The sequence below is a fragment of the Lethenteron reissneri genome, chromosome 21 (assembly GCF_015708825.2).
Source record: "Lethenteron reissneri isolate LAM-NWPU_2019-01 chromosome 21, ASM1570882v1, whole genome shotgun sequence".
Taxonomy (NCBI): Eukaryota; Metazoa; Chordata; class Hyperoartia; order Petromyzontiformes; family Petromyzontidae; genus Lethenteron; species Lethenteron reissneri.
The window spans coordinates 5,295,779-5,322,971 of record NC_083799.1 but is presented as its reverse complement, the minus strand read 5'-3'; the positions used below and the strand labels follow the sequence as shown (position 1 = coordinate 5,322,971).

The 27,193-nt window shown below is 45.7% G+C and overlaps 1 protein-coding gene across 5 annotated transcripts in view; it reads right to left on the bottom strand.

Annotated features, from left to right (window-relative positions):
* Positions 1-2,772: 2,772 nt before the first annotated feature.
* Positions 2,773-27,193, bottom strand: part of LOC133345104 (acid-sensing ion channel 1-like) — a 107,575-nt gene continuing 83,154 nt past the window's right edge. For 3 of the 5 annotated variants that reach the window (XR_009755409.1, XR_009755410.1, XR_009755408.1), the window contains 5 exons: positions 9,408-9,464; positions 8,418-8,571; positions 7,594-7,685; positions 4,762-7,377; positions 4,406-4,505 (listed from right to left, as the gene is read on the bottom strand). Coding sequence is in view for 2 of the 5 variants with exons in the window: in XM_061555583.1 (XP_061411567.1) it covers positions 4,419-4,505; positions 4,762-4,842; positions 7,298-7,377; positions 7,594-7,685; positions 8,418-8,571; positions 9,408-9,464 (551 nt within the window). In the remaining 3 variants the exon portion in view is untranslated. Of the gene's footprint in view, positions 4,506-4,761; positions 7,378-7,593; positions 7,686-8,417; positions 8,572-9,407; positions 9,465-27,193 lie in introns of all 5 variants that reach the window. The other 2 variants (XM_061555583.1, XM_061555582.1) reach the window with 1 other exon arrangement.

Sequence of the window (27,193 nt, the reverse complement as noted above, 5' to 3'; positions counted from 1 at the left end):
CGCTCTCCTGATGAAATAACTTACTGAATTCAGAACGTCAAACACAGTAAAGCGGAGCTATGTATTCTCGACAGAATAAAAAAACACTAAATTAAAAATTCAAAAATGCAAATTTTAACAGGGTGAGGAATCAATCAGTCACAGTATCTTGGAGGCAACAGGCTGCAGGTCATGGGGGTCAAGAGATCCGACTGTGCCAGTGGACGATCATTACATTAAACCAAGCAAATGCGACCAAAGAAGGCGAGCTACATTCCCACACTGTGCACCAAGTACCGAGCAAATACGGCGTAGCCACGGAATCTAAAGCTCTCACCAATTCCGTTCTGCATGCATGTGGCACATGTATACATCTGTACAGTCCTGTTTGTGTAAGCTTTTAATGAAAGTTTATCTCAATATTGATGTGGCTTGGTGGTTCACAGGTCGAATGATGACAGGAACCACCAGCACCTGACCTTAAATCCTCGGCTCTCATATCAGATAAAACCATAATGGTCTCAACTCAGTGATCAATTACTTCACAACAACAACAACAACAAATCAAATGTTTTCCTCCATTTGATTTGACCTGACCCAGCTTTAATGGCCACATATGTCTATGCTTACTGTCCTTTACAGTAAAGAACGATAAAACACAGTGTGAAGGTGCACTGGATTGCGGTTGCTGGCAAAATAACCTGAACGAGAAGACTCCACCTTCTATGTTTGTTTTACCTTCTATGCTTGTTTTACCTTCTATGCTTGTTTTACCTTCTATGCTTGTTTTACATTGACATAACGTGATAGAAATATCAAACTTTCTCTTTGCCTGACTGATAATGGAAAACAGTTGGTCATGAATGCATAATGTGAATTTAATATCATTTATCTTTCCAGGAAAGCCTCACCAAACATCAAAACTTGTTTCAGGAGGGTCCTGCATTGGGATATTTAGCCAATTCCTATTTGAAGAGTGTTTGCACGTAGGAGGAAGCTGGTTTACACGTAGAAAAAAAACCATACAGAATAGAGGATAACACTCAAATGGTTTGCGCAAAGTCATGTTTCTATTGTACTTGCTATACTCCCTTCCTCTGGCAACATTATAGCCCAGCAGAGTCTCATATTTGCACGAGTCACCAACCCTTACCTCTGACGTGCTCGATAACAGATGTGTGCCACCGGACCCAGCTGACATAACTTAAAATGTCTGTTCATTGGGAAAAGCAAACGACAAGGTGTTCAGGTGGAGTGGAGGAACATGTCAATGCAAGTTTACTAATACTGCTCCATCAAACTTCATCAGATTGACAATTGTTAAAGTGGGTTTTATAAAGAAAACATAATTTTACTTCTTCACGGGTATAAATGGGTTATTTAGAGTTAGTCTAAATATACTATTTCCTATTCTTTGGGTCTTTCAGTAAAGTCACGTAGATAGGTTCCAAGAAAATTACAAAAACTACGAATTGATTAGAAGCTTTCGTGACTACAGGAATTCATACTCTTTGGTTATTTCCGTAAAGTCATGTAGATAGAAAAAATCACGCATAAATCACGACGTTTCGATAGCAACACAAGCAATCGTTTCAGGTGAAACAATACAGCAAGGCGGACTGCTGAGGATAAAATGTAGTGAGAGAGCTACTGCAACCAAAGGTGAAATACGTTTGTGGTGGGTACAACCCAAGGGTAAGTGGGCGGGACTAGGGATGGAATTTGCAAGTAAATGTAATCGCAGAGAGGGTAGGGGTGGGTGACCTCGGCTAATCCGAGGAGGGGGAGGGAGGGCTGCCGCAACGGACGAGAGGGTGGGAGTGAAATTTACAGAGGGAAAAAGGTGATAGAGAAAAAAGATATCAAACTATGCAAACTTAGAAATGTAATGCAACTCAGAGAGTTGGCCAACACAAAAGTTAACACTATACCTGGTTGATCAACGTCCTTCTGTAGCGGCGTGAATGGGCTATGTGTAGCGATGTAAACGGGCTATGTACACTTACCTGTAGGGGCAGACGCAATATCCCTAGCCCCGGAGCAGGAGGGGGCTGTGGGGTGTCCTAGGATCCCCCGGGACCCCTCCCAGTAGGAGAGGGCTGCGGGGTGTCCTGGGATTGCCCGGAGCCCCCTCTGGAACTCTCTAGAAGGTAGGCGGAGCCAGGGCTGACGTACCGGTGCTGGGTATAAAAGCCGGACCCCTGGAAGGGTCTGGGGCCAGTCCAAGACAGAAGCCAGAAGACCAGCTAGATAGGACCCTGGGACCCCTAGCCCCGCTGCCCTTGTAAGGGCCGGGACTCTGTGTGGCTCTGGCAAGACCCTGGAAACCCCCGGCCCAATGTCCTTGTGAGGGCCGTGTCCGAGTGGGCCAGTGGTCGGAACCCACACTCTGGCTCGGTCGGGTTAGAGTAGCCGCCCCGAGGCACCCGTAGCCGGAGGACCCAGAGTTGTGGTCCCGTCTTAGGGCACGTTAGCCCGGAGGCAATACCTCCCCATGCAGTGGGTATCGAAGGGCCGTTCCCCTGAGTGAGCCGGGGCTGTATTGCCGTGTATTGTGAATGTGTTGCCTCCAAGATCCGAGGAGGGGGGAGGTGACCCACCCCTACCCTCTCTGCGATTACATTTACTTGCAAATTCCATCCCTAGTCGCGCCCACTTACCCTTGGGTTGTACCCACCACAAACGTATTTCACCTTTGGTTGCTGTAGCTCTCTCACTACATTTTCTCCTCAGCAGTCCGCCTGCTATAGTTTCACCTGAAACGATAGCGTGTGTTGCTATCGAAACGTCATTATTTATTCATCATTTTTTCGATCTACATGACTTTACGGAAATAACCAAAGAGCATAAAAACTACGTTTCGATCCTGATGACGACCGCTTAAGTTGCGATCGAAACGTCGAAGTTTTTGTTATTTTCTTTGAACCTATCTACGTGACTTTACCGAAAGACCCAACATATTAATTCCTGCAGTCACGAAAGCTTTAAGTCAAGATACTATTTCCTGTTATATGTTGACTTTCTTGAATTTTCTGTACTGTATTGATTTGTCCTCACTGGGTATGTTTAAGTGTAGCTTTCATCATATTATGTCATAACTTCCTGTGTTGAATCTTCCAAGAACAGACACATTTCTACTAATCTGAGGTTTTTACTTTAAAATCTCAGCTTTATTTTTTTCTATCTGAATTAGTCCATATCCGAGATTCCATCTGTTTGGTAAAGGTGTTGTGATCTTTATGCCCTTGGTGATTCTGAACTCAAATAGTCGTTCCACTCTCTCATTCGTCACAATGCCTAACTTACCAATCACCTCTCGACTCTGCTCCTTTTGCCTATTTTATATAAAAAAAATCACCCATTATGATGTTTCAATGTGTTTTACGTTTAATTAGAAGTTAGTTAATATCATTATGCATTCGGTTTCTTTTACATTTGCATTCATTGTTGTTGGGGTATATACAGAATTTGAATTATTTTTAACGATAAGTGGTTCCAGAGTCTGGATGTTAGTTGGGAAACTCTATCCAATGTGCCTCCTGAATCCCAAACCTCAATGTTTTATTCTCGGAGAGTCTGTATACAAACACATATTTCTTATTGTTTATCTATGGCACTACTCAGAGTAAAAAAACACATTGATACTATCAATGTTAGTTTTGGCAGGCTTTGCCATGCAAAAAATAATTTTTTATATCTTAGACACTTAAAATAGTTATTCAAATACCCCTGTAACTCTCATGTACTGCACACGACTGTGTCCCTTAATACAGACAAATGTATACTGATCAGTTATAAAGGATACTGGTTATATATGATCCGATATTCTGTATTAAACAACACTTTGCTGTTATTGTCCTCATTTGTATCATTGCTCTATTGTTAGAATATATAGGGGTATGTGTGTCTATGCAGTATAAATGACATATTAAATGGCAACAACCTCAAAGATGTAGTAAAAATATACCAGTTAAATCCGTAATTAGAGTCTGAGAATACTCTTGTGCAATCAACACCATAAATTTCAATATCCAGAATGAACATCGAATGTTGCATCTCCAATTATAATATTTATAAAACTAATTTAGAAAAGTAATTGAAGAGTGAGTTTTAATTCCTCTCCATACTATTTTAATACAAACCGTGAGTAAAGTAGTAAAGACTGGAACGTCATTCGCTACCAACAAGGCATTTTTCTGTGTATTTAATACAACCTTATAATTTCAACCAGAAGTTCTATTAAAAATCTTCTGTTTTAAATCACTTTGTTTAGCATTTACAAAGCTTGAAAGTCAATTTAAAACCAATCTCTGGTAATGCTGTTGGGAAGAGACAAGGGAATTTCTGCCTCTCCCGGCGCCCTCCGTCTGTGCCGGTGTGGAGCGACGCGCGTCGCTCAGTGGTGCCCTTGGGGTAGGGTCTAGCCGCACCCTGCACGCCTAGCAGGTGAAGTCCTCGTACTTGGCGTGGGCTCCGTGTGGGTGGATGGCGGCCTGTGTATGGCCCTGGGGTGCCGCGTACGAGCTCTGCAATTGACGCACACACATGCACGCGCACACAAACACACCAACATGTGAGCAGATGCTATGGCCATCTGCTGCTAAAAAGGACGACACATGCTCATTCAAATTTTATGGTTCACATTAAAAACAAATCCATATAATTTTGAGCTGTTATGAGCTATGTGCTCTTTTCAGATATTTGGATGAGTCCATGCCGACTTTGAGATTGTGGTAAAATAGTGCTGTGTGCTGTGAATGTTTTCTGCCTGGCAGAACTTACGGTCATTTGAACGGAGTTGTCGTTGATATTTCTCTGCTTCTTATTACGGCAGAAGTAGTAGAGAATTCTGTACTTGATTATCTGTTGGGAGGTGCACACATACATACATTAAAACAAAAAATCAGTGTTTACCAATGACAATTAAATATTTTTCTATGTTAAAAGACAGCAATGCAGAGGGAAAAGTATGCGTCCCATGCTTCTACATAGAGTGAAATAGCCAAGAAGGAATGATCAACCCCATGGAAATTTAGTGCATTTTTGCGGTTTTGTCAGATGTCAATTGATTGCATTCAAACGCAACTTGAGGAAGACACCGACGTTTTTTTGTCGAGATTGTGGTATTCTTGGTTCACAATTGCAATGGATACATGTTTACAAGTAACACAAATAAATTGTAGATTTTATTCAACATTTTAGTATGGAAATACAAGATAACTTTAATAACGAGGACTGAAAAGCTAATTATGCATTTAAATTATTTTAACATAAATGTAAGGTAATTTTTATTTGTAGTAATCTGTAAAAAAATCACGATATTCACATAAAAAGCCAAAACTACATATACTTTCCTCTTTGGTTCTTTTAGTAATGTCACGTAGGTATAAAATAAAATAAATCACGACGTTTCGGGCACAACACAAGCGTCCGTCATCAGGTGGGAAAGCATGGTCTGCTGCTGAGGCAGACTTTTAAAAAGTTTGAAATAGGTGTAGCCCAAGAGTCATAAAGAAGTGGCCGGGGCTAGTGATGTTAATGTGACAAATTAGCATGTAATTGTAAGATAGGAGGAGAGCGGCCTCCTCGACGCGGGAGTGCAACCCAACGGGTGCAATCCAAAGGGCATGCGAAAATGAGAGTGCAATCCAAAGGACATGTGAGCATGAGAGTACAATCCAAAGGACATGTGAGCATGAGAGTGCAATCCAAAGGCATGAGAGTGCAATGCAAAGGACATGTGAGCATGAGAGATCTAAGAGAGAGGCATAGAAAGAGACACAGAGAGTCGGAAATAACAGTTGACATAGGCAGGTAGGATGGAAACAGTCAGATAAGACTTTACCTGGTTAATAACGTCCTTCGAATGATTGCGCAGTTTGTACCCATCCTCTCGGTTGAAGTTGTGTCTGTGTTTATATATCTGGATGGCTTCATGAACAAATCTCTGAAGGTAGCCGGTAGGTTTGCAGAGTACCTCCGTCTTGGAAAAATCAATTTCGTGTGAGCCCACAGCGTTAAAACAATGATCAGCAATGGCAGAGGTATTAGTCCTACCGTGTTTCAGATCTGCCTTGAGTTCACGAACGCGGTCCGAGACATGTCGTTTCGTTTCCCCAATGTAACTGCTACCGCAACCACAACTCAGTTTGTAGACACCAGGGTATTGCATGTCAGGAATCACATCCTTTACAGATGGGATTAAAAATCACAGATTTTGTGTACTGTGTTGAAACGAACCTGGATCGTGTGTTTGTTTAAGATTTTGGAAATATTTTTGGTAACCCTTGCTATGTACGGTAAAGTGATGGTTTTGGTTGGATCCTCAGAAGGTTGTCTCTGCATGGCTGGGGAGACAGCTTTGGAGATTGTACGGTCCGAGTATCCGTTCATCCTAAGGGCTTGGTGTACGTGCTCCAACTCACTGGCTAGGTGGTGCTGGTCGGAGATGCAACGGGCGCTATGGTGTATTGTTTTGATGAGGGAATTCTTCTGGGCTGGATGGTGGTGGGAGTCAGGCTTTAGATGGCATCCGTGTGGGTGGTTTTCCTGTAGACCGAATGTCTCAATGAGCTATCAGGTCTCTTCTCGATCAAAACATCCAGGAATGGTAGCTTGCCATCCTTTTCCACTTCCATGGTGAATTTGATAAACGGGTGTATGGAATTGATGTGGTTGAGAAATTAGTTCAGTGCTGGCAGGCCATGTGGCCAGATGACGAACATGTCATCTATGTATCTCTTCCACAAGGAAGGACATAGGGTGGATGGCTGGATGGCATCTGTCTCAAATTTCCCCATGAAAACATTCGCTACCATTTGTGATAAGGGAGAACCCATTGGGGTACCCTCATTTTATTTGTAGAATGTACCATTGCAGGTGAAGTATGTGTTGGTAAGACAGTGCCTTACCAAAGTTGGTACATCTGGATTCAGTCCTTGTTGGACCAAGTCTTCAATGATTGCAATGGTGTCAAGTACAGGTACATTGGTGAACATATACTATACACTGAAATGGAGCTATATAGATCAAGAGTGCCAGGGTCGATGGCACAATCCATGACACAAGTCTACTGCAGTCGTGATGAACTTTGAAACGTTTTAGACTCAATCCCCAAAGCTACTTTCCACATCTACTACACTTGCATTTAGCCATTATCTTGAAAACTGCTGGGGTAATGGCATTGCCTTGCTGCATTACAGCGTAAGGGCAATTTGAGGCTGTCGATTGCGGAGTGCGTACAACAGGGACACCTATCAAACCTGCAAGCAGCAATCTTGCTGACGGGCTGGAGTGGTTTATGAGGGCTATGTCTTACCTCGTATAGGTAATCAAAAATCTCCAGGATGGTAAGGATGCTGGCACCAATGAACAGTCCCATATGGCCACCGATATCACCTTCAAACAGGAGGATATTGTCAGACAAGCCAGGCAAGCACACCTCCGATTAGCACGGTTGGCTACATACGGTGTGAAAGAAGTTCAACATACATACAGTATATGCAACCGTGCATCTTGCCATAAGGCTATTATAGCGTGATAGCAATGCAATGCATGTTGTGCATATTTATACAGCCAGGAGGCTGAAGAGCTGGTGGCCACGACCACACTCACCAAGCAGGCCAGCCACCTCATAGGCCCTCTTCTGCTCAATGGTCTCGTAGTTGAGAGCTTCAAAGAAGATATCAAGCACCAGAACGTTCTCCCTGCAAAGGGCAGCATCATCACGTGCTCAGCCAGCCATGTGCAACTTCAAGAGTATATTTGCATAATGAGAGTATGATATGATAATTTCACATTCGTTTACATGTTGTTGGGTTTATATATATTGTTTTAAAATCTGTAGGCATTGCCTTTAGTTTACAAATACAGCCACATTTTCAGTTATTCAATTTATTGAAATGTATGTAACAAAAATAGATACATTTTTAACGAAAATGTGCAAATTAGTATGACGAAATGTGCATTACCCATGTGTTGCAGATTCGTGCAAAATGACTTCACTGTGCACTCTTAAACCATGGCGAATTCTAGTTTATGAACCAATGAGGATAGAGGATGGCGACTACGCACATCTCTGTTTTCCAATGTGCTTGAAAGGTTTCAAGGTCAAATCTGGGGTCGACTCAGCCCAGCATCCCACCCAGTATCCATTAAATGAGTAATAATTTCTGGGAAATCAAAAGTGGGTATCCTGTGAAAAGACGGTCCCCCATATATTTATGCGTAGAATTTCTACCAATAATGAGCACTGCCTGACGTTCACTTGAGCATCACAATATTTTTTACCTGACATCATCACAGATGAGCCCACTGACCTGGTGGGCTTCTTTAAAAGGTAGCAATATAGGCAAAATGGTAACGCCATTTCTCCCTGTACGAGAGGCCCTCAGATTTATGTGCTAAAGAATAGGTTGGCAGGTGCTAACACTACTCACGCAATGTATGCCTCTGTCTTGTTGAACTTTTTGGCCAGGTACTTGGCAGAGGCCTGGCTGGGGATCTTCACCATTGACAGCTCCTTTGCGTAGCGTTTGATGTTGCACGGCATCTCGCACGCACAGTAGTCGTCGTCTTTCTCCACCAAGAACACTGGAGAATATATGCAGCTGCACTTTTTCAAAAGATTAAATTACACACTCGTTCAACAATCAAGGGTTGTAATCTAACTTCAAATATATATATAACCAGCAGTTATTTTTAAAACCGAGTACAAGATCATATTTTTACATTGTATGCCAATTTAAAATCATCAAATGGCCTTTCTTAAATGTGTAGTGCTGATAAATTGCGACACACACTACGTGGTTGGAGGCAACCTGTTTATTAACACTTCCTTATATTGGAACTGGTTATATAATTGGTGTAGACGTATCTATCACTAGGTAACCACTTATACACGAGGCTATTGAAGATCCACGACTCGATGAACGCTACCCTCTGAATCGACCCTCGACGCTTTCGGCGCTTCCCTTTAATCTTGTTCAGCGTGACCTTGCCCCACCCTCTGGCTACGCACCTCCCAGAAGGCTCGCTCCCTTGACCACCCGAATCACGCCTCCTAGGGCCGTTGGTGTGCCGTACCCATGTGGGTGGCAACAGCGCTCTAACCCCCTAGTGGCGGATATACTGTCATTACAAATGTAAAACTCCAATGCCTTTACATTGTGCTCTGAAACAGCCTATCATCTTTTTGGAGTACGTAAAATGAGTACGACCTGGTGAGGTTCCTTAACCTCGTACAGGTAGCCAAAAAGTGGTCTCCCTGCAGAGTAAATGTGTCTACGTACCATGGTGATGAGTACCACCCAGCACAGCCTGACTCGTGCCCCTGAAGGTGTGATAGTGACATGGCGTGTAATTGGTGTAGTGGGGTGTGCTGGTGCAGTGGAGTGTTCGTGCGGAGATACTGGAGGGTGAACACTCACTCAAGGCAGGGTTTGCACATTCTTTGTACTGTTCCGGAGTGCAGTAAGGAGCGTCTCCTGCTCAGAGTGGATAAAAACACACAAGCAATCACACAAGCTTGCACACACGCATCACTGCACTAACGACGCACACCAAACCGGTCCAGTGCTCTTAAATGATACGCAGCTGCGGTATTGCAGCCATTCGTTATTCATGTCTGCTTAATGGCAAAAAGGTTCCCATAGTAGTGTTATTGGTTTTCAGGAGCAGAACAACATTGAAACCACATTAGCACACTGATGCCAACGTGGTAATTTGATGTAGTTTTGTGTTTGTTATTCTAGTAATCTCATTACTGAAAGAAATATAAAGCCATAACTTAGATTCTGCCAAGAACAGTAAACGAGTATTGAAAGCGCATTATTTGCACATAATATATGATTTAAATATATTTGTCACAATATGACAACTTTTTATCGTCAATAACTTTGTTAACAATAATTTGCACTTACACGAACCAAATGTTTCATGTCGACAACTGTAAACTTTGCCAACCAAATGTTATTAACTTTCACAAATTATTCAAACTCTCAAAGTGTTTAATCTAATTTCTCCGAAAGCATAAAAGTAAGTAAAAGAGGAAGTCAAACAATTGTGAATTTTGCTGCTGTTGATATGCATTTCATTAAACATTTGCATGTGGCAGGAAGTCTTTCAAAGATAGAAAATATTACCGAAAAATGAGAACTCGCTGCAACAGAGAAGCTTGACTGATTATATTATGGAGTCATGTTTTTTCAAACAAATGCCCATTTAATACAACTACTCAGCAAAAGAGGACTTTTAAACTTGCTTAAAGTGTCACACGCTTGAGTGTAGATTTGTGTAACATACTTTACAAAAATACAAATAACTGGGAATAAACTAAGCTGCAAGCACGTTCTGCATGCAGATAGTTTAATCAATTGTGCAATATGATCTGTATTATTCAGGTGTGTGCTTTGTTGATCTTGAAGGCAATGTCTTAGCATTAATGCATTTCAGCAATATTAGAATTGAATTAAAAATTATCTTCGTGCATTAGGCAATTTCATAATGATGGACATGTTATGAACAATACCCTTCCATTCAAAGAGTCGCAATTCATTATTTGTATGTTTTGTACATGGCAATAAACGTTTAAAAAACTGGATATTCTTATTTGTGGCAATATGCAGGGAACTCGGAGGCGATGGTTGGGAACCGTTGGAGGAAAAGGACAGATGATTGTCTGCGGTACAAACAATGAGGGAAAGTTTGAGAAAGGGGGCTTAAGAAGGATAAAAGGGGAGAGCACGACGAGAGGGGACGTTTGAGGGAAGGGACGAGCTATAAGATCAAGAACAAAGCCTGGGCCTAGTGTTGTTGTCTATATATATAATGTAAGCCCTCGCAAGAGGGTGCGCCTGCAGTGCTGGCGGTAGCCGGGACAAAGTGGGATGAAGGCGCTCAGTCACCACGCGATTCTGTCCTGAATCTTGACCATGATGCGCGGGCAAAGCTACAGGTTGAAGACGCCTCACTCTTGACGTTGCGCCGTCGTGGTTCTCGTGGGCTGGGGCCCGTGGGTCGCCCATCCATTGTGCTGTGTGAGGGACTCCTCATGCAGTTGGAAAGGGGAGTCCCAGCATTATTATTTGGTTGTACCTACGTTCCTTAAGGGTAAAACTTACTAAAGCCATACACGAGAAATGTATGCATCTGGGTGTTCATAAAATGATGGAGATGCTGAAAAATGAGTTTTACTGGCCCGGAATGGAAACCGATGTATTTATCCTGATTAAAGGTTGTGCCAATTGTGAGAATCGGAAATCTCCTGCCCTGCGACCGCAGATCCCGTTACAGTCCATCGTTGTGTTACGGGTGAATGAATTGGTGGCCCTTGACATTTTGGGGCCCTTTCCGATCTCCCAGAGAGGACACAAGTACCTCCTCGTTGGGGTTTAATATCTAACCTGTTGGCCTATGGCCTGGCCTCTGGTTGACCAATCGGCTGCTTCTATAGAAAACGCCTATTTATATGGCTATGTTGTTGATAACGGGGCCCCTGAGCAACTCCTCACAGATCAGGGAAGGAATTTCTCATCCAAGTTGCTCCAAGAGGTGTGCGATTCTCTGGGTATGCGAAAGATGCGTACCTCACTGTATCATCCACAAACGGATGGGATGGTTGAGTGGTTGCACAGGACCCTCACTGCCATGCTATGCCAGCAAGTGACCATGGGCCAGTCGGACTGGGAGATTCACATTCCAGGGGTCCTCGCTGTTTACAGACTAGCTCCACATGTCTCGACGGGATTCTTGCGGTTCTATTTGATGTATGAGAGGGAGCCTGAACCCCCGGTGCAGGTGCAGTTGGGATTTAACCCTCATCGGAAGGGGTCGGTGGTGCCGAACCCCATGTCACAAACGCTTGAGCAGCTACAGTTGGCCCGCGAGGTTGATAGGAGCAACTCGGCCCGCAGGCAGGGAACGAGCGCCTGCGAGGAGAGGGAGGGCGGGGAGTGCCTTGGAAAAAAAGGGACATGGCGTGCTTGCATTACCTTCAAGTGCCCGTAGGCACGTCCCCAAAACTGTACTATTCTTGGCAAGGACCAGTCGAGGTTATTGAGGTCCGGTAGCCGCAGTGTGTATGTATTCGGTTGGGCCAGCTGCGCTGGTTCGTGCGTCCGTCGTGGTTAAAGAGATATGTCTCGCCCGATCCTGTCGATTCATCCCCACATCCCTTGTGGCCAATATCTGATGTGTCCGGCGCGCCGACTGTCACGCCTGGGGAAACAGGATGTGAGGGGGATTGTTCTGTACCACCTACAGGACCGGATCTCCTAACGTTCATGGATGGAACATTGAGGACTCCTGAGGCAGACTATTCTTCATGCCTGTGCAAAACCATCTCTACCCCCTGGGACGGTCCTGCCGCACACACTCGCTCACGACGCGTCACTTTTCGTTAATAGGACGGTTTGTTCACGCCGTCACATTTTCCTTGTTACTGTTTATTGTTGTTGTTCGTTGCTCTTCCACGGTGTCCGAAAGCAGATGTCGTGGGCAATGTCGGGGTCGGCGTTCAATCTCACGGACCTCCGGTTGTTGATGAGGCATCGATAGATAAACTGTGCTCGGAATGCGGCAATTTGTCCGCGGGGAAAATGGAGAAGCTGACGCGATCCAATGGGAGTTCTGACATTTTTAGTCTAAATTTGATATTGGTCGGACGTCTCTGTTGAGCCACCATATTGACACGGGAAATGCCGCCCCCATTCGGCAGAATCTTTACCGCCTGAGTCTGGCTGAAAAGGAACATGTTCGTGCGGCGGTGAATCAAATGTTGGCCACGGATATCATTTTGCCATCCACCAGTCCATACGGTGCTCCAATCGTCCTTGTTAAGAAGCACGACGGCAGTCTGCATTTGTGTCGGTCACATATGCCTACCCCTTGCCTTGCATGGACGATTTATTGGCCTCTCTGGCAGGTGCGCGCTCTTTTCAACCCTTGACTTTTTGTTGGGTTTTTGTAAGTTGCGCTTGACGAGGTCTCAAGGCCCAAGACGGCTTTTTGGACACCCCAAGGGTTGTTCGAGTTTAACCGGCTTCCGATGGGGCTCCATTCCGCGACGGCCATTTTTTAGAGGCTGATGGAATTGGTTTTGGCGGGCCTCCAGTGGGATTCGTGTCTAATCTACTTGGATGACGTCATCGTTTTTGGCCGCACGTTTGATGAGCATTTGCATCGCCTGTGGGCTGTTTACGTTAAGATGCGTGTGGCCAACTTGAAATTCAAGCTCCAAAAATTTCATCTGCTCCAAAAATCTGTTTGATACTTGGGCTACATAGTCAGCGAATCGGGTATCGCGACGGACCCTGAGAAAACTGCTTGCATTAGGATGTGGACGACCCCCACCTCGGCCAGCGAGGTGCGCAGTTTTAAAATCGGCTTCGCCTCTTATTATCGCCGATTTGTTGCAAAATTCGCATCCATTGCTCAACCTCTCCATGCCCTGATGGCTAAGGGAGAAACATTTCATTGGGGGGAGGTGTAGGAGACTACGTTCTGCTCTATTCGCGATGGGCTTGTTAACGCCCCTCCCCTGCGTTATCCAGACTTTTCGTTGCCATTCATTTTGGACACGGACACCAGTAATACCGACATTGGTGCTATGTTATCCCAAGTCGTAAATGGCGTGGAGCACGTGGTTGCATATGGCAGTAGGGTGCTGTCCCCGGCAGATCAGCGGGACTGCATTACACACCGGGAACTGTTGGCCATTGTGGTTTTTGTGCAGCAATATTGGCAATATTTGTACGGGTGTCACTTCAAAGTGTGCTCCGATCATTCGGCGCTCCAATACGCTTTGTGTATGGACCAGCCCTCTGGTCAATTGTCACGCTGGCTTGAAATACTGCAAGATTTTTCATTCAATGTCATTTATCGTAAGGGTTCTCGCCATATGAACGCTGATGCCCTATCACGATTGCCAGTGCCCGGAGAGTGCGCGTGTTTTTCTGGTTCGGGTCATTGTCAACCATGCGGCTCGCGATAGGGGGAACGGGCGATGTCCCTGTTGCGCGAGATGCAACTTTGGGTCTGGACAGAGAGGATTGCTCATGTATTGGGATGGAAGATTGTGCCGTTATGCTATTGTTGTCCCTACCACCCTGCGGGGCGAGGTTGTGTGGGCTGTGCATAAATGGCTGTTGCACCTCGGAGTGCAGAAGATGCTGGCTGCGCTTAAATTGGATTTTTATTGGCCGGCCATAGCCTCCGACGTTGAGGATCTGCTGAAAGGCTGCGTGCAATGTGCCCGGCGGAAGCCGCTGGCGAGATCCTGTTGTCCTTTGCTGCAATCGATCCAGATGTCATGGGTAAATGAAATTGTTGCCCTCGATATTCTCGGGCCGTTTCCTGCTTGGGCGCGTGGCAACAAATACTTACTCGTGGGCGTTGAGTATTTCTCACGCTGGCCTATGGCTTGGCCGCTCCCTAATCAAATCTGCTGTGGCCATCACCGAGGCGTTCTGTTGTATATGTTGGTTATGAAAATTTGTTATGTTGTATGCGTGCGTGGGTGAATTATTATGTTGTATGTGTGGGTTATGAATATTCAGTGGAAATAATAATAATTAATGAAATTTGGCCAAATGTGTAATTATCCGGAAATATGTTAATTATGTAATTACGCACATTTTAATTATGCCAATTCGAGAGGTAATCGTATTAATTATGCGAGTGGGTGTAATTATGATAACGCAAGTCGTTATGATAACCAGACCCCGGTTCACCCCGTTATCGCTTTAACATTTACTGAGTATGTATTAGTGTGTTTATTAAGGTCACCAAGTTCAAATCTCAACGCAGAAGCAGATCTTATGCATAGATTTCAGGAAAGAATCACACAACCACTTCTGTATTGATCAATTTATTACTAATTCAACCTTAACTATGATATAGTATGCGAACTCTCAATCCCGGAACGTCAATACGGCATCAATACAGTATCATCAACGATTGTCGGATTTCACTTCGACAACTGCACATGGATCCCGCCTAACGCGATGGTTGTTAGTGAGAGAGAGAGTCGTTAAAACGTGCAAATACTATGCTAAGAAAACCTTAACGTTAATAAATGATTATACTCAATATTGTTCACGCAGTACCGCACTCCTTATTGATCATACGCAACCCTTATCACGTTGTTAACACCTTGGGTCACGGAACAGTTGAATATTCTGTAGAGGATGCGAGTACGTGCGGCGATTATGACTGAAAGATACTTGAAAGATTATACGGCGATAAAAAAAAACACAATCAAAACAGTTACTATTCTTAAAGGCACCAATCTCAACAGATACATCGGCAGGTTATCTGACAGCAGAACGGCTCGGAGTAAGGGCCTGCGACGGTGCTCCTTTTCCGAAGATCGTTATCTTATACCAAGTTTACTAATTGGGGACCAGATCACCTGATAAGGATCCGGTGGGCCACCACTCCCCACGTGAGCGTGGCTCGGCGGAAGGAGGTGCCAAGAATCAGTTCGTATTGATGGATCTGTTGGGAATTTATGCGATTAAGAGTACAGCCCACTAAATATTAAAGATAAAAATTAAGAATACTCTTATACGACGGAGGCCACCACTCGGTCTCGTTGTGATGCCTTCCCAGCCACGGATGACTTATGGGTTCGAGTGTGTTTGAGTGGTAAGAGTTGTCTTGAATAGTCAGTGTTCGGAGTCGATTCTTTATGTCAAACAGACGCCTGGTGGTCGTGTGGTGAGGGGGCGGTGCGCGTCATACGTATCAGGCGCTCTCCTGTCACCGTGGTGAATTGGCTCGGATGGCTGTTGATACGCTGTCGCAGTTCGGAACCCGGTCGGTAGGTGGCGCCCACAACTCGCTCGTAGCGTGCAGCGTTGGATCGTCGCCAAGTCGCGACGCTCACCACCGGCGGCAGCGGAGATCTCCGGCGGCAGCAGAGATTGACGAGCTGAAGATGAGTCGAGCCGACCCGCTGGTCGCAGCTCGCTCCTGAGTCGACCCTCCCGGTCGAGCTCGCTCCTGGGTCGACCCGCTGGTCGCCCTCGCTCCTGAGTCGACTCTCTGGTCGCACTCCTGAGTGGACCCGCTCTGGTCGCACTCGTTCCTGAGTCGACCCTCCCGGTCGAGCTTCTGAGTGGACCCTCCCGTCGCACTCCTGCTGAGTCGACCCTCCCGGTCGAGCTTCTGAGTGGACCCTCCCGTCGCACTGGTTTCCAATGTTCAGGATCCGTTCCTTTATGCTGAAAAATCCCCCTGGATCCCGCCCACAAGGCGGGGCTTCCGATTTTTGCTGTGTCAGGATCTGTCCGTAGGCAGGTGTGTCCATGTGTGTGTCCGTATGTCCTTGTGTGCATCACTGACGGTATATTCCGTTGTCAACTCCCTCCATAAAACCCACGAGCAAACAACCAGATGTTACAAATTGTCTCGAAGTCGTCTCTCTGTCTGGGTGCAATTTATCTCTTGTCTGGCCTTCTTCATGAACCCAAAACACAGACGTTACAAATCGTCTCATAGGCGTCTTTGTTCGTGTTGCACAACCTGGAGGGGGGGCAACACTCTCTCCGACCCGGCGCACAAAGAAATGGTTAAAAGTTTTAAGTTAACATTTGTCCCTTACTATTTCACAGTTATGATTCTGTATGTAACCTAAGGTCTGTCGTTTCCCATCGTGGTTCCCGACCCAAGTGTAGGTGTTTCCCCGAGCGTACACACACTCCTATCCCGCGCTGCGGGGATACAAAGACGGCCGGGATCTCCCTTTCTCTCCGACCCTGGGTTTAACATTGTTTTTTTTTTTATTATGTATTTATATTCGACCTGGTGGTGATTCATCCCGTTATCCTGGCTTTTCCATAAGTTTTACTTTTGTCTTTTCATGCATATACTTATTACTATAAATTTATTTCCGATATCTTAGGTTAAGGGGTAAGTTTCTTGATCCTAGGAATTCGTATTCCTTGGTGCCTGGATGGTTATATAAGCGGAATATAGTTTACGGTGAATAGCGTTAACATTGATGTTATGTGCGATATTATGTATTGTGATGTCTTTAACTTAACTTGTTTGTCAGGGCTTTACTGACACGAAGTTGCATTCCATGGTCCGCAGTCTTTGCCCCACCCTATCTCTGCTCGCCGTTGTTGTTGCCTGCCGTTAATTCAAGGCCTCATTAATTTCCGTCACTCCTGAGTAGGTGAGGGCGGTTGAACCTTGGAGTCAGTTCTGGTTTTTGTCTGCCTGCTTCTTCTTGTGTCCCCTGACCCCGGGAGTTATTATTCTACTTTATGGCCTGTCGAAGCCCCACTCGCTGTTGCTGGGCTGGTGTTGTTCCCGGCTTTTTGCTTACGTTTGCAGTTCGCCGTGCTCTTGATTTCCTTCCCTCTTCAACCTTATATTGACTATTCGCTCCTGTCTGGGTGCGATTCAATTTTGACTTAGGAAGGTTCTGATTGTCATATGCTTCGGGTCGAATTGTATAGAAAGTATTGAAGTATGGAAATAACATTTCATATTGACTTAATAATGGTGATGGTTCAGTAGGCGTAACTTGTGGCCTGGTTTAATTGGAGTGGGTGTGAATATCGATAACTTTAGCCTACCCTGTTGTTAAATTCCGACTTTAACGTTACTTTAATAGCAATACAGAATAATTGAGCTTTTTGTCTTAACTAGGCGAATGCGAACTTCTGGTGACCCCGCAGCCTTGTTGTTCAGCTGGGTCTGCCTCCTTGAGAGATATACACCACTCTTATTCTCGTCTCACTGTGGTCATCCAACCTTCTGCTCTGGGAGTGTTATTCTTACTTTCAGGTCAAAGGCCCCCTCACATCCAGACGCGCAGGGTTGTTTACATCAGCTCCCCCCCTGTGCACGTGTTCTAACTAGCTCGGAATTCCTGAACACACAATCAGTGATGATTCCTGGCTTTCTGTGGTTGTGATTTAGACAAAGGCGCCTCTGTTTTCTTCCATTGCCTTTGAGTCGACACTGCCCTATTATTTGCCCATGTGCTGAGGTCATAGAATTCGTTTTGACTTCAGTAATATTAACATTCAGTATTGGATTAGCAAATGGGCAATGGTTCATTGATGTAGCTCGCAGCCTGGTCTCCAGTTTGAGCGAGCGCGAGGATCGATAATTTAGCCTACTCTGTTGTTGAATTTCGAATTTTGACGTTACTTTAAAACCATGCAGGATGATTGGGCTTTTGCCTTAACTATGTCTGGCTGACACTCCCACTGTCTCTGCCGCCTGCACGGGTGACATGTGCCCGTTCATCAGGCCTTATCTTCCCTTGAAGCAACGTTGTAAATTCTGCCATCCTAGCCCTCCTCCGGTTCATTACTTAACAACACCTGGTGTTTTGCAGTTTGCTGCGCTTGGTGTGTTTCACTCATTAAAAAACAAGTAAAAAGATAATATATAAAAATCATCAAATATTATTAATCTCAATTATGGAAGAAGGGTTAGTATACAACATTCCGCCCTTTTAAAAATGACCAGTGGTCAAATGGCCACGGGTTATTTTTAAAAAAATGTATACCCTTCTTCCATCATGAACCATCGATTGTCCTCAAGTTTTGCTGCTATTCCTTACAACGCGCGCGTACGTGTCACAACTTAACATGGTTATTTTGAATTGAGCAAAGAAAATTAAACAAGCGTTAAACATCGATATTGCGTTACATCGGTTCTGATACATCATGACTCCGACGAATATTCATTTTTGTTTTTGTTAAATCCTGGGAAACGCTAGGTAGCGGTTTCGATCGCATTTATGCGTTACTTTCCTCATGTTGCCTCGTTCACCACTTATCACTTCGATAATTCGATCACGGTTTTCGGGGTTCGTTTTTGTAGTTTCTTCTCTCACTCTCTGTGTCGTGGGAGTGTGTGGTGAAAAATTGTGCTGCACATAACCAGAATTCGCGCACCCGACCCACTTTGACCCTTGGTTCGAGGCATTCGCTCTCTCTGCGATTACATGCACATTTGCCGAGTCCGTGTGTCGATTTAATTCTGTCCCTCGTAATGTTGCCCTCTTTGTTTTTACTAGTGTGTTGGATTTCAACACCATTCCCGATACGTCATGGACATTCGTCTCCATTTTAGCACTCCGATCCACATAATTTTTGGTTTCCCTTGGATATTTTCCATTCAAAGGCTCATGCCTGCGCTCCTCAGGGCGTGTCCCTGCTGTCTGTTTTTGTACTGTCCGATCACGCTTCAATGCAACCCTGTCCTTGTATTCGATCCGCGCGTCATTTACGGGAGCACTGTCCACGTTTTTGCCCGCCCTGTCACTTGCAGCCTGCCTGTATTTCACATTGAGCGCCGGGTTTAACACCTCGGCGGGTGTGGCGCGTATGGGCTGCCCGCTCTCAATCACTGTGGATGGTTCATCACGTATTTGGACCGTATTCTGTGTTATTCCTCTATTCCCTCCTGGTATAGCCGGTGGAGGAATTGGTCGGAATTGTATCGATTGTGTTTGACCTCCCATCCTGCGATTCTCGTGAATGTTCGCATCCATACCTCCGCGGTATGTGTAACACCTTCCCGCTAGGTGGTTATCTTCCCATCTCTGTGCGTAATTTGAACCTTGCGTGTGTCGTGGGATGGGGTGTTGATATGGTTCTGTTCTGAACCTCCCCCTCCTACGATTCTCCTGCACCCTTGGCCCAGTGTTTTTCCCATTTGGGTGCCAAATTTTTCCTGGATTGTTACTTCGCCATCCCTGTGGGTAATCTTGACCTTGCGCATGTCGGGGCATGGGGTGTTGGTATGGTTCTATTCTGAACCTCCCCCTCCTGCGATTCTCCTGAATGTTCGGCTTTGTGCCGCTCTCATTCTCGTGCCAACCTCTCTCTGGGTTATTTTGCCATGTGTGCGTGCGTTTCTGCTGCTCTCTGCATGGTGGGACTGCTCGGTGATTTTTATTCCTCTCTGAGAGGCTGGGTTCCTCATCCCTCTCCCTGTGTTCTGGATCCGAATTATGATTCTTAGCTCTGTATAACCATGCCATGTACGCCTTGCTCTCTATGCGGCGTAAGGATGCGGTTTCTGGATTCAAAACCATTCTCACCCTTTCTGTAATCTCTGGGCTCAAGGATTCAAAAAACATTATTTTGAACATTTTATCCCCTTCGTGGTATTGATTCACATCGCCTGCGTAATACGCTCTTTTAAATTGGACGAGGTAGTCACGTGGATCTTGGTCCATGCCCTGGGTCATCGATTTTACAGCATAAAACCCCTCAGTGAGTGTCGAATATTCTCCAAACTTCCGAATCACTGCCAGGCTCAATTGTTTAAAATCATTTCTAACCTTGTGTGGTAGTGACTTTACCCATGGAATAGATTCTTTATGTAAGGTCCGTTTCAACAAACTCGCTTTTTCATCCCGTCTCCTCAGCCCTCTAATCATTGCCTCCTCTTCCACTGTCGCGATATGTGTGTGGATATCCATAGTCTTATTGTGGGGGTCAAAATCGGGAATTCTGACTAGAGCCTTGTCCATCAACTTAAGGGTTTTACTGGTGAACAGGTATTCCGAAAGTTGATTGCTGACAGCGTCATCATCAAACAAGTTATCATCAGGCAATCTGTCACTTTGGTCTGTGCTGTGTCTCCTGTGTTTAAGTGGTGTGCATTTTCTGTGTGCGCGCCCAGTGCCGTGTCGCTCGTGTTGCCATTTCCCTTCAGTTTTTGCCTCTGCCCTTAGTGTACCATGTCCTGGCGATTTTACTTTAACTTTTGTGCGATCAATCCCTGGACTCTGTCCACGTACCCAAGAGAGTGATTTGATGTTACTTCCATATTTATTTTGTGGCTCAACGTCTGTGAGTTTCGCTGGTGTCGCGAGCTTTGACTTCTCCTCCCTCTCGAGGGCGTCTGCTGCTTCAATTTGTTGTTCTATTTGTTCTTCTATTGTAAGGACTCTTCCCTCTTGGTTTGGATCTAGGGCCTTCGTGGTTTCGGGCGGCTCAATTGAAAGTTCCTTTTGCGTTACTATCGGTTGAGTTGCCTTGGCTTCATCCGAGGGTAATACGCTCTTGCCCTTGGGTTCTCCTTCATCAGTTTGCAGTTCGTCGGTTTGGCCTCCAGGGGGCGGTATATACTCCATGAGGGGACGGTCTTTCGGTGATACTGACTCTAAGTCGGCTTCCTTTCGGACTTCTCTCAGTCTGTTAGTCATTAGCTGAGTGATTCGAATTCCTGCGGGGAGCTTGTCTTCGTTCCTGATTGTCGTTGATAGGTCGTCGAGCTCTTGTGTTATCACTTGGATTCCCGTGGAGTCTCTCATAACGTCTTCATCTTCTGAGTCCCTTTGTTTCTCCGGCATTGACTGTGCCCAAATTTGTCGGGATTCAAGGTTCACAATGGGTTTCAGGCGATTCAGTAGTTCGATCCCAAAAATCAGTTCTTTACCTGGGTATTGTACGACATATAGTGGATGGTTCATGTTGATTTTGTTGAACGTCAACTTCGTCATAACTTTGCCCAATGGTCGCATGTGGGTCCCTTCACATCCTGAGTAGGTAAGTTTACTTGGCATCATTTGTAGTGTTTCATTCTTCCTCTGGAGGGCAGTCTGGAGTTCGTCAAATAATTCTCTGGATATCATGGATATTTCTGCTCCAGTATCACAAAGGCCCTGGCTGGTCAGGGTGTCTTGCAGTATTACTTCCACGTGGACTCGTCCGACTGGTCCTACGGGAATCAATTCCCCCAGATGGTACCCTTTTCCCTCTGGTACCACTTCGGTGATTGCTTCGAGGCTTCTTGTCTTCCCTACGTTCACTTGGGCTACCTTTGCTCTGGGTGTGTCCTCCTCTTGTGTGGGTATAGTTGGTATTCTTCCCTTCGCTACTTGCATGGGAGTCTTCATACTCCCTAGGAGCTCTTTTTCCATCCTAATGTGGTGAGCATATCGATTCCTGTTAGCTAACGGTGGTCTATGCTCCATTGCTAGTGGAGGCGGCAGTGGGGGACGATATGGTAACTGGTTTGGTGGGTGTCGGCCTCCGCGGTGTAGGTATGGCCCGTCACTCTCTCCTCCTCCTCCATAATTCCAGCCTCCGCCCTCTTCTGCATTCCATGGTGGTGGCGGCTGTGGGTGCCATGTTCCTCTGGCCTCGTTCCTCCTCTCACGTGGAACGTTATTCAGCGTGTTGTGGACGGGTATTGATTCTATTGGGTTAGGCGCCCTCTCCTGGGGGAATTCATGTTCACCCCGTGTGGCGCTAATATTATTCCTTGGAGATTCGCTTCCCTCCAGATCGAGGCATTCTTTATCTCTGGTGACGATGTGGGTTTTGGCTATGCCAGTGGTTTTCCGTCCGTTCACCCAGGCCGTGTGGGCCTTGCTTTCAATCTGGCGTAGGGAGGCAGTCTCGGGGTCCAACATCATTCCTACTATTCTCACTATTTCAGGTCTCAATGATTGGAAGAACATCACTTTTAAGACTGTCTTATCTCCCTGGGCATTGTCCACGTCCCCTGCGTAATATGCTTTCTTAAGGCGCAGGAGATAATCTCGTGGGTCTTCGTCTACACGCTGGGTCATCAACTTTGCCGCGTTCAATCCCTCGGATAGTGTGGAGTATTCCCCAAATCTCTTAACTACTGCTCGGCTCAATTGTTTAAAGTCACTCTTCACCCTATTTGGCAGGGAGGCTACCCATGGTCTGGCGGGTTCATGTAGGCTCCTTGATAATAAACATGCCTTTTCTGCTGATTTACCCAGACCCCGGATCTTAGCCTCCTGTTCTACTGTAGTTATGTGAGTGTGGATATCCCTGTTTTTGTTATGTGGATCGAAATAGGGAATTCTCACGAGTGCTTTGTCCATTAGTTTTAGTGTCTTACTGTTAAAAGTGTGTTGTTCGTCATCAGTGGTGTCGGTTCCTGAAGAGTGCTCCCTTGAGCTACCCTTGTCTCCACTATCACTGTTGTCATGTGTCCCGTGTCTGTGTCGTGATCTCCCTCTGTCCGAGGATTCGTATCTGTCCCGTTGCTTGTGTCTCTTGTTTTCCTTATGTGGGTCTTGTGATTCGTGCTTGTGGGTTGGTGTGCGTGATCTCCTTGAGCGGTGTCTATGTGGTGAGTGTTTTTGTCCTCGACCTTCATGCTGCCTACTACGTGAGTGGTGCCTGCTAGGTGAGGTGTTGAATTTATGTTTGTCTCGTGCTTCATGGTTATCGGGATTCCTGTCTCTGTGATTTTTGGTGCGGGTGGTTTTGCGTGGGTGATTTTTACATGTCATGCGTCCCTCTGGTGAGCTCTCTCTGGTACCCATGTCGTGTTGGTCATTGTCAGAGGAGTCAGTGTCAGATGAGCCGTCACCATCACGGTGGCTCTGCTTAACATAACTTTTGTAGTGCCTTTTGCACCTGTTACGTGGGTCAACTTGGCTCGGTGATTTCTGCTTATCCCATGGCTCATGCTTGTGTGATGTGCGTCTCTCTGGTGAGCTCCTGTTATCCGTGTCGTGTTGGTCATTGTCAGATGAGCCGTCACCATCACGATGACTCTGCTTAACATCACTTTTGTAGTGCCTTTTGCACCTGTTACGTGGGTCAACTTGGCTCGGTGATTTCTGCTTATCCCATGGCTCCTGCTTGTGTGATGTGCGTCTCTCTGGTGAGCTCTTGTTACGTGTGTCGTGTTGGTCGTGTTTGTGCGAGGTGCGTTTCTCTGGTGAGCTGTCTCTGTCATCTGCATCATGTCGGTCATACTTGCGTAGCGTGCGTCTGCCTGGTGTTCTGTTTATGTCATGTTTCCCGTCTTGCACCAGCTCCGCCCTTTCCCGCTCTATCATTACAGTGTATCCTGATGACTTAGGGTTAATTATTTGTCTCTCTCTAACGTTGGGGTGGTCGGCCTCATGTTTTCCCGTTTGTATTATTATTTCCTCTTCTCTCTCCTCGATTTGCGAGGGTGTTACTTTATCAAAATTGCTTTGCATAGTAGCCACACTCATTGTGGGATCTGGCCCTGGGCTACGTCCCCGTGGCTCGGAGTGTGGTAAATTGTTACTCCCGTATGTGTTCTGTGTATCAACGTCTGGGTGTTTCACTGGTGCATTTAGTGCGGATTCTTTCTCTCTCACGAGGGCGTGCAGACGCTCTACCTGCACCATTAAGGACAGTTTCTCTTGTCTCTCCCTTTCAAATTTTTCCTCATTCCATAATCTTTCTCTGTCTGTCTGTGCGAGGAGATACGAGTCTACCCTCGCTATTTCTGCAATTTTTACGTCACGTTTGGCTTTGCCACATTTCATCACGTCCTTAAGTAGTTTCCTTCTATGGGCCTTAACATCTTCTGTATGGCTCCCCTCCCATATATCTCTCTGCTCCGTCTGCTGGCTAGCAGTCCGTCCAGTACGTTTTAACACAAATTCCCGATATTGTTTTTCCATAGATTCCATCTCCTCCTCAGAGGTCCACTCTGTATCAGTGTTATGCGTTGGTGTGTCAAACTCAGAATGTTGTGGATCCTGTGCCATCTCTATTATGTAGTGTGGTTAATAGACTTAAGAGTGTATCTTAATTCTAACATCTCATGTGCGTCGTGAGTTACTCTAGAATTCCCTTTCAGAGCACATATAAACAATTGTATCACAGGATGCGTCAGTTTAACTCGAGCAAATAATCTCAGCCCAGCTGTCTTTGTTATACTCTGCTACTCTGGTATTTCCCTTCAGAGCGCGTTTTGTTTGTATACCCCCGTTTACAATCACAAGGCAACGTTAGTTCACAACACTTTGATTAACACATCAGTGATTCGTTCCTGAATTCATGCATAAACTGTCTGCGAGAGATCCCGGAAGACGAGCCCCCATTATGTTGTATATGTTGGTTATGAAAATTTGTTATGTTGTATGCGTGCGTGGGTGAATTATTATGTTGTATGTGTGGGTTATGAATATTCAGTGGAAATAATAATAATTAATGAAATTTGGCCAAATGTGTAATTATCCGGAAATATGTTAATTATGTAATTACGCACATTTTAATTATGCCAATTCGAGAGGTAATCGTATTAATTATGCGAGTGGGTGTAATTATGATAACGCAAGTCGTTATGATAACCAGACCCCGGTTCACCCCGTTATCGCTTTAACATTTACTGAGTATGTATTAGTGTGTTTATTAAGGTCACCAAGTTCAAATCTCAACGCAGAAGCAGATCTTATGCATAGATTTCAGGAAAGAATCACACAACCACTTCTGTATTGATCAATTTATTACTAATTCAACCTTAACTATGATATAGTATGCGAACTCTCAATCCCGGAACGTCAATACGGCATCAATACAGTATCATCAACGATTGTCGGATTTCACTTCGACAACTGCACATGGATCCCGCATAACGCGATGGTTGTTAGTGAGAGAGAGAGTCGTTAAAACGTGCAAATACTATGCTAAGAAAACCTTAACGTTAATAAATGATTATACTCAATATTGTTCACGCAGTACCGCACTCCTTATTGATCATACGCAACCCTTATCACGTTGTTAACACCTTGGGTCACGGAACAGTTGAATATTCTGTAGAGGATGCGAGTACGTGCGGCGATTATGACTGAAAGATACTTGAAAGATTATACGGCGATAAAAAAAAACACAATCAAAACAGTTACTATTCTTAAAGGCACCAATCTCAACAGATACATCGGCAGGTTATCTGACAGCAGAACGGCTCGGAGTAAGGGCCTGCGACGGTGCTCCTTTTCCGAAGATCGTTATCTTATACCAAGTTTACTAATTGGGGACCAGATCACCTGATAAGGATCCGGTGGGCCACCACTCCCCACGTGAGCGTGGCTCGGCGGAAGGAGGTGCCAAGAATCAGTTCGTATTGATGGATCTGTTGGGAATTTATGCGATTAAGAGTACAGCCCACTAAATATTAAAGATAAAAATTAAGAATACTCTTATACGACGGAGGCCACCACTCGGTCTCGTTGTGATGCCTTCCCAGCCACGGATGACTTATGGGTTCGAGTGTGTTTGAGTGGTAAGAGTTGTCTTGAATAGTCAGTGTTCGGAGTCGATTCTTTATGTCAAACAGACGCCTGGTGGTCGTGTGGTGAGGGGGCGGTGCGCGTCATACGTATCAGGCGCTCTCCTGTCACCGTGGTGAATTGGCTCGGATGGCTGTTGATACGCTGTCGCAGTTCGGAACCCGGTCGGTAGGTGGCGCCCACAACTCGCTCGTAGCGTGCAGCGTTGGATCGTCGCCAAGTCGCGACGCTCACCACCGGCGGCAGCGGAGATCTCCGGCGGCAGCAGAGATTGACGAGCTGAAGATGAGTCGAGCCGACCCGCTGGTCGCAGCTCGCTCCTGAGTCGACCCTCCCGGTCGAGCTCGCTCCTGGGTCGACCCGCTGGTCGCCCTCGCTCCTGAGTCGACTCTCTGGTCGCACTCCTGAGTGGACCCGCTCTGGTCGCACTCGTTCCTGAGTCGACCCTCCCGGTCGAGCTTCTGAGTGGACCCTCCCGTCGCACTCCTGCTGAGTCGACCCTCCCGGTCGAGCTTCTGAGTGGACCCTCCCGTCGCACTGGTTTCCAATGTTCAGGATCCGTTCCTTTATGCTGAAAAATCCCCCTGGATCCCGCCCACAAGGCGGGGCTTCCGATTTTTGCTGTGTCAGGATCTGTCCGTAGGCAGGTGTGTCCATGTGTGTGTCCGTATGTCCTTGTGTGCATCACTGACGGTATATTCCGTTGTCAACTCCCTCCATAAAACCCACGAGCAAACAACCAGATGTTACAAATTGTCTCGAAGTCGTCTCTCTGTCTGGGTGCAATTTATCTCTTGTCTGGCCTTCTTCATGAACCCAAAACACAGACGTTACAAATCGTCTCATAGGCGTCTTTGTTCGTGTTGCACAACCTGGAGGGGGGGCAACACTCTCTCCGACCCGGCGCACAAAGAAATGGTTAAAAGTTTTAAGTTAACATTTGTCCCTTACTATTTCACAGTTATGATTCTGTATGTAACCTAAGGTCTGTCGTTTCCCATCGTGGTTCCCGACCCAAGTGTAGGTGTTTCCCCGAGCGTACACACACTCCTATCCCGCGCTGCGGGGATACAAAGACGGCCGGGATCTCCCTTTCTCTCCGACCCTGGGTTTAACATTGTTTTTTTTTTATTATGTATTTATATTCGACCTGGTGGTGATTCATCCCGTTATCCTGGCTTTTCCATAAGTTTT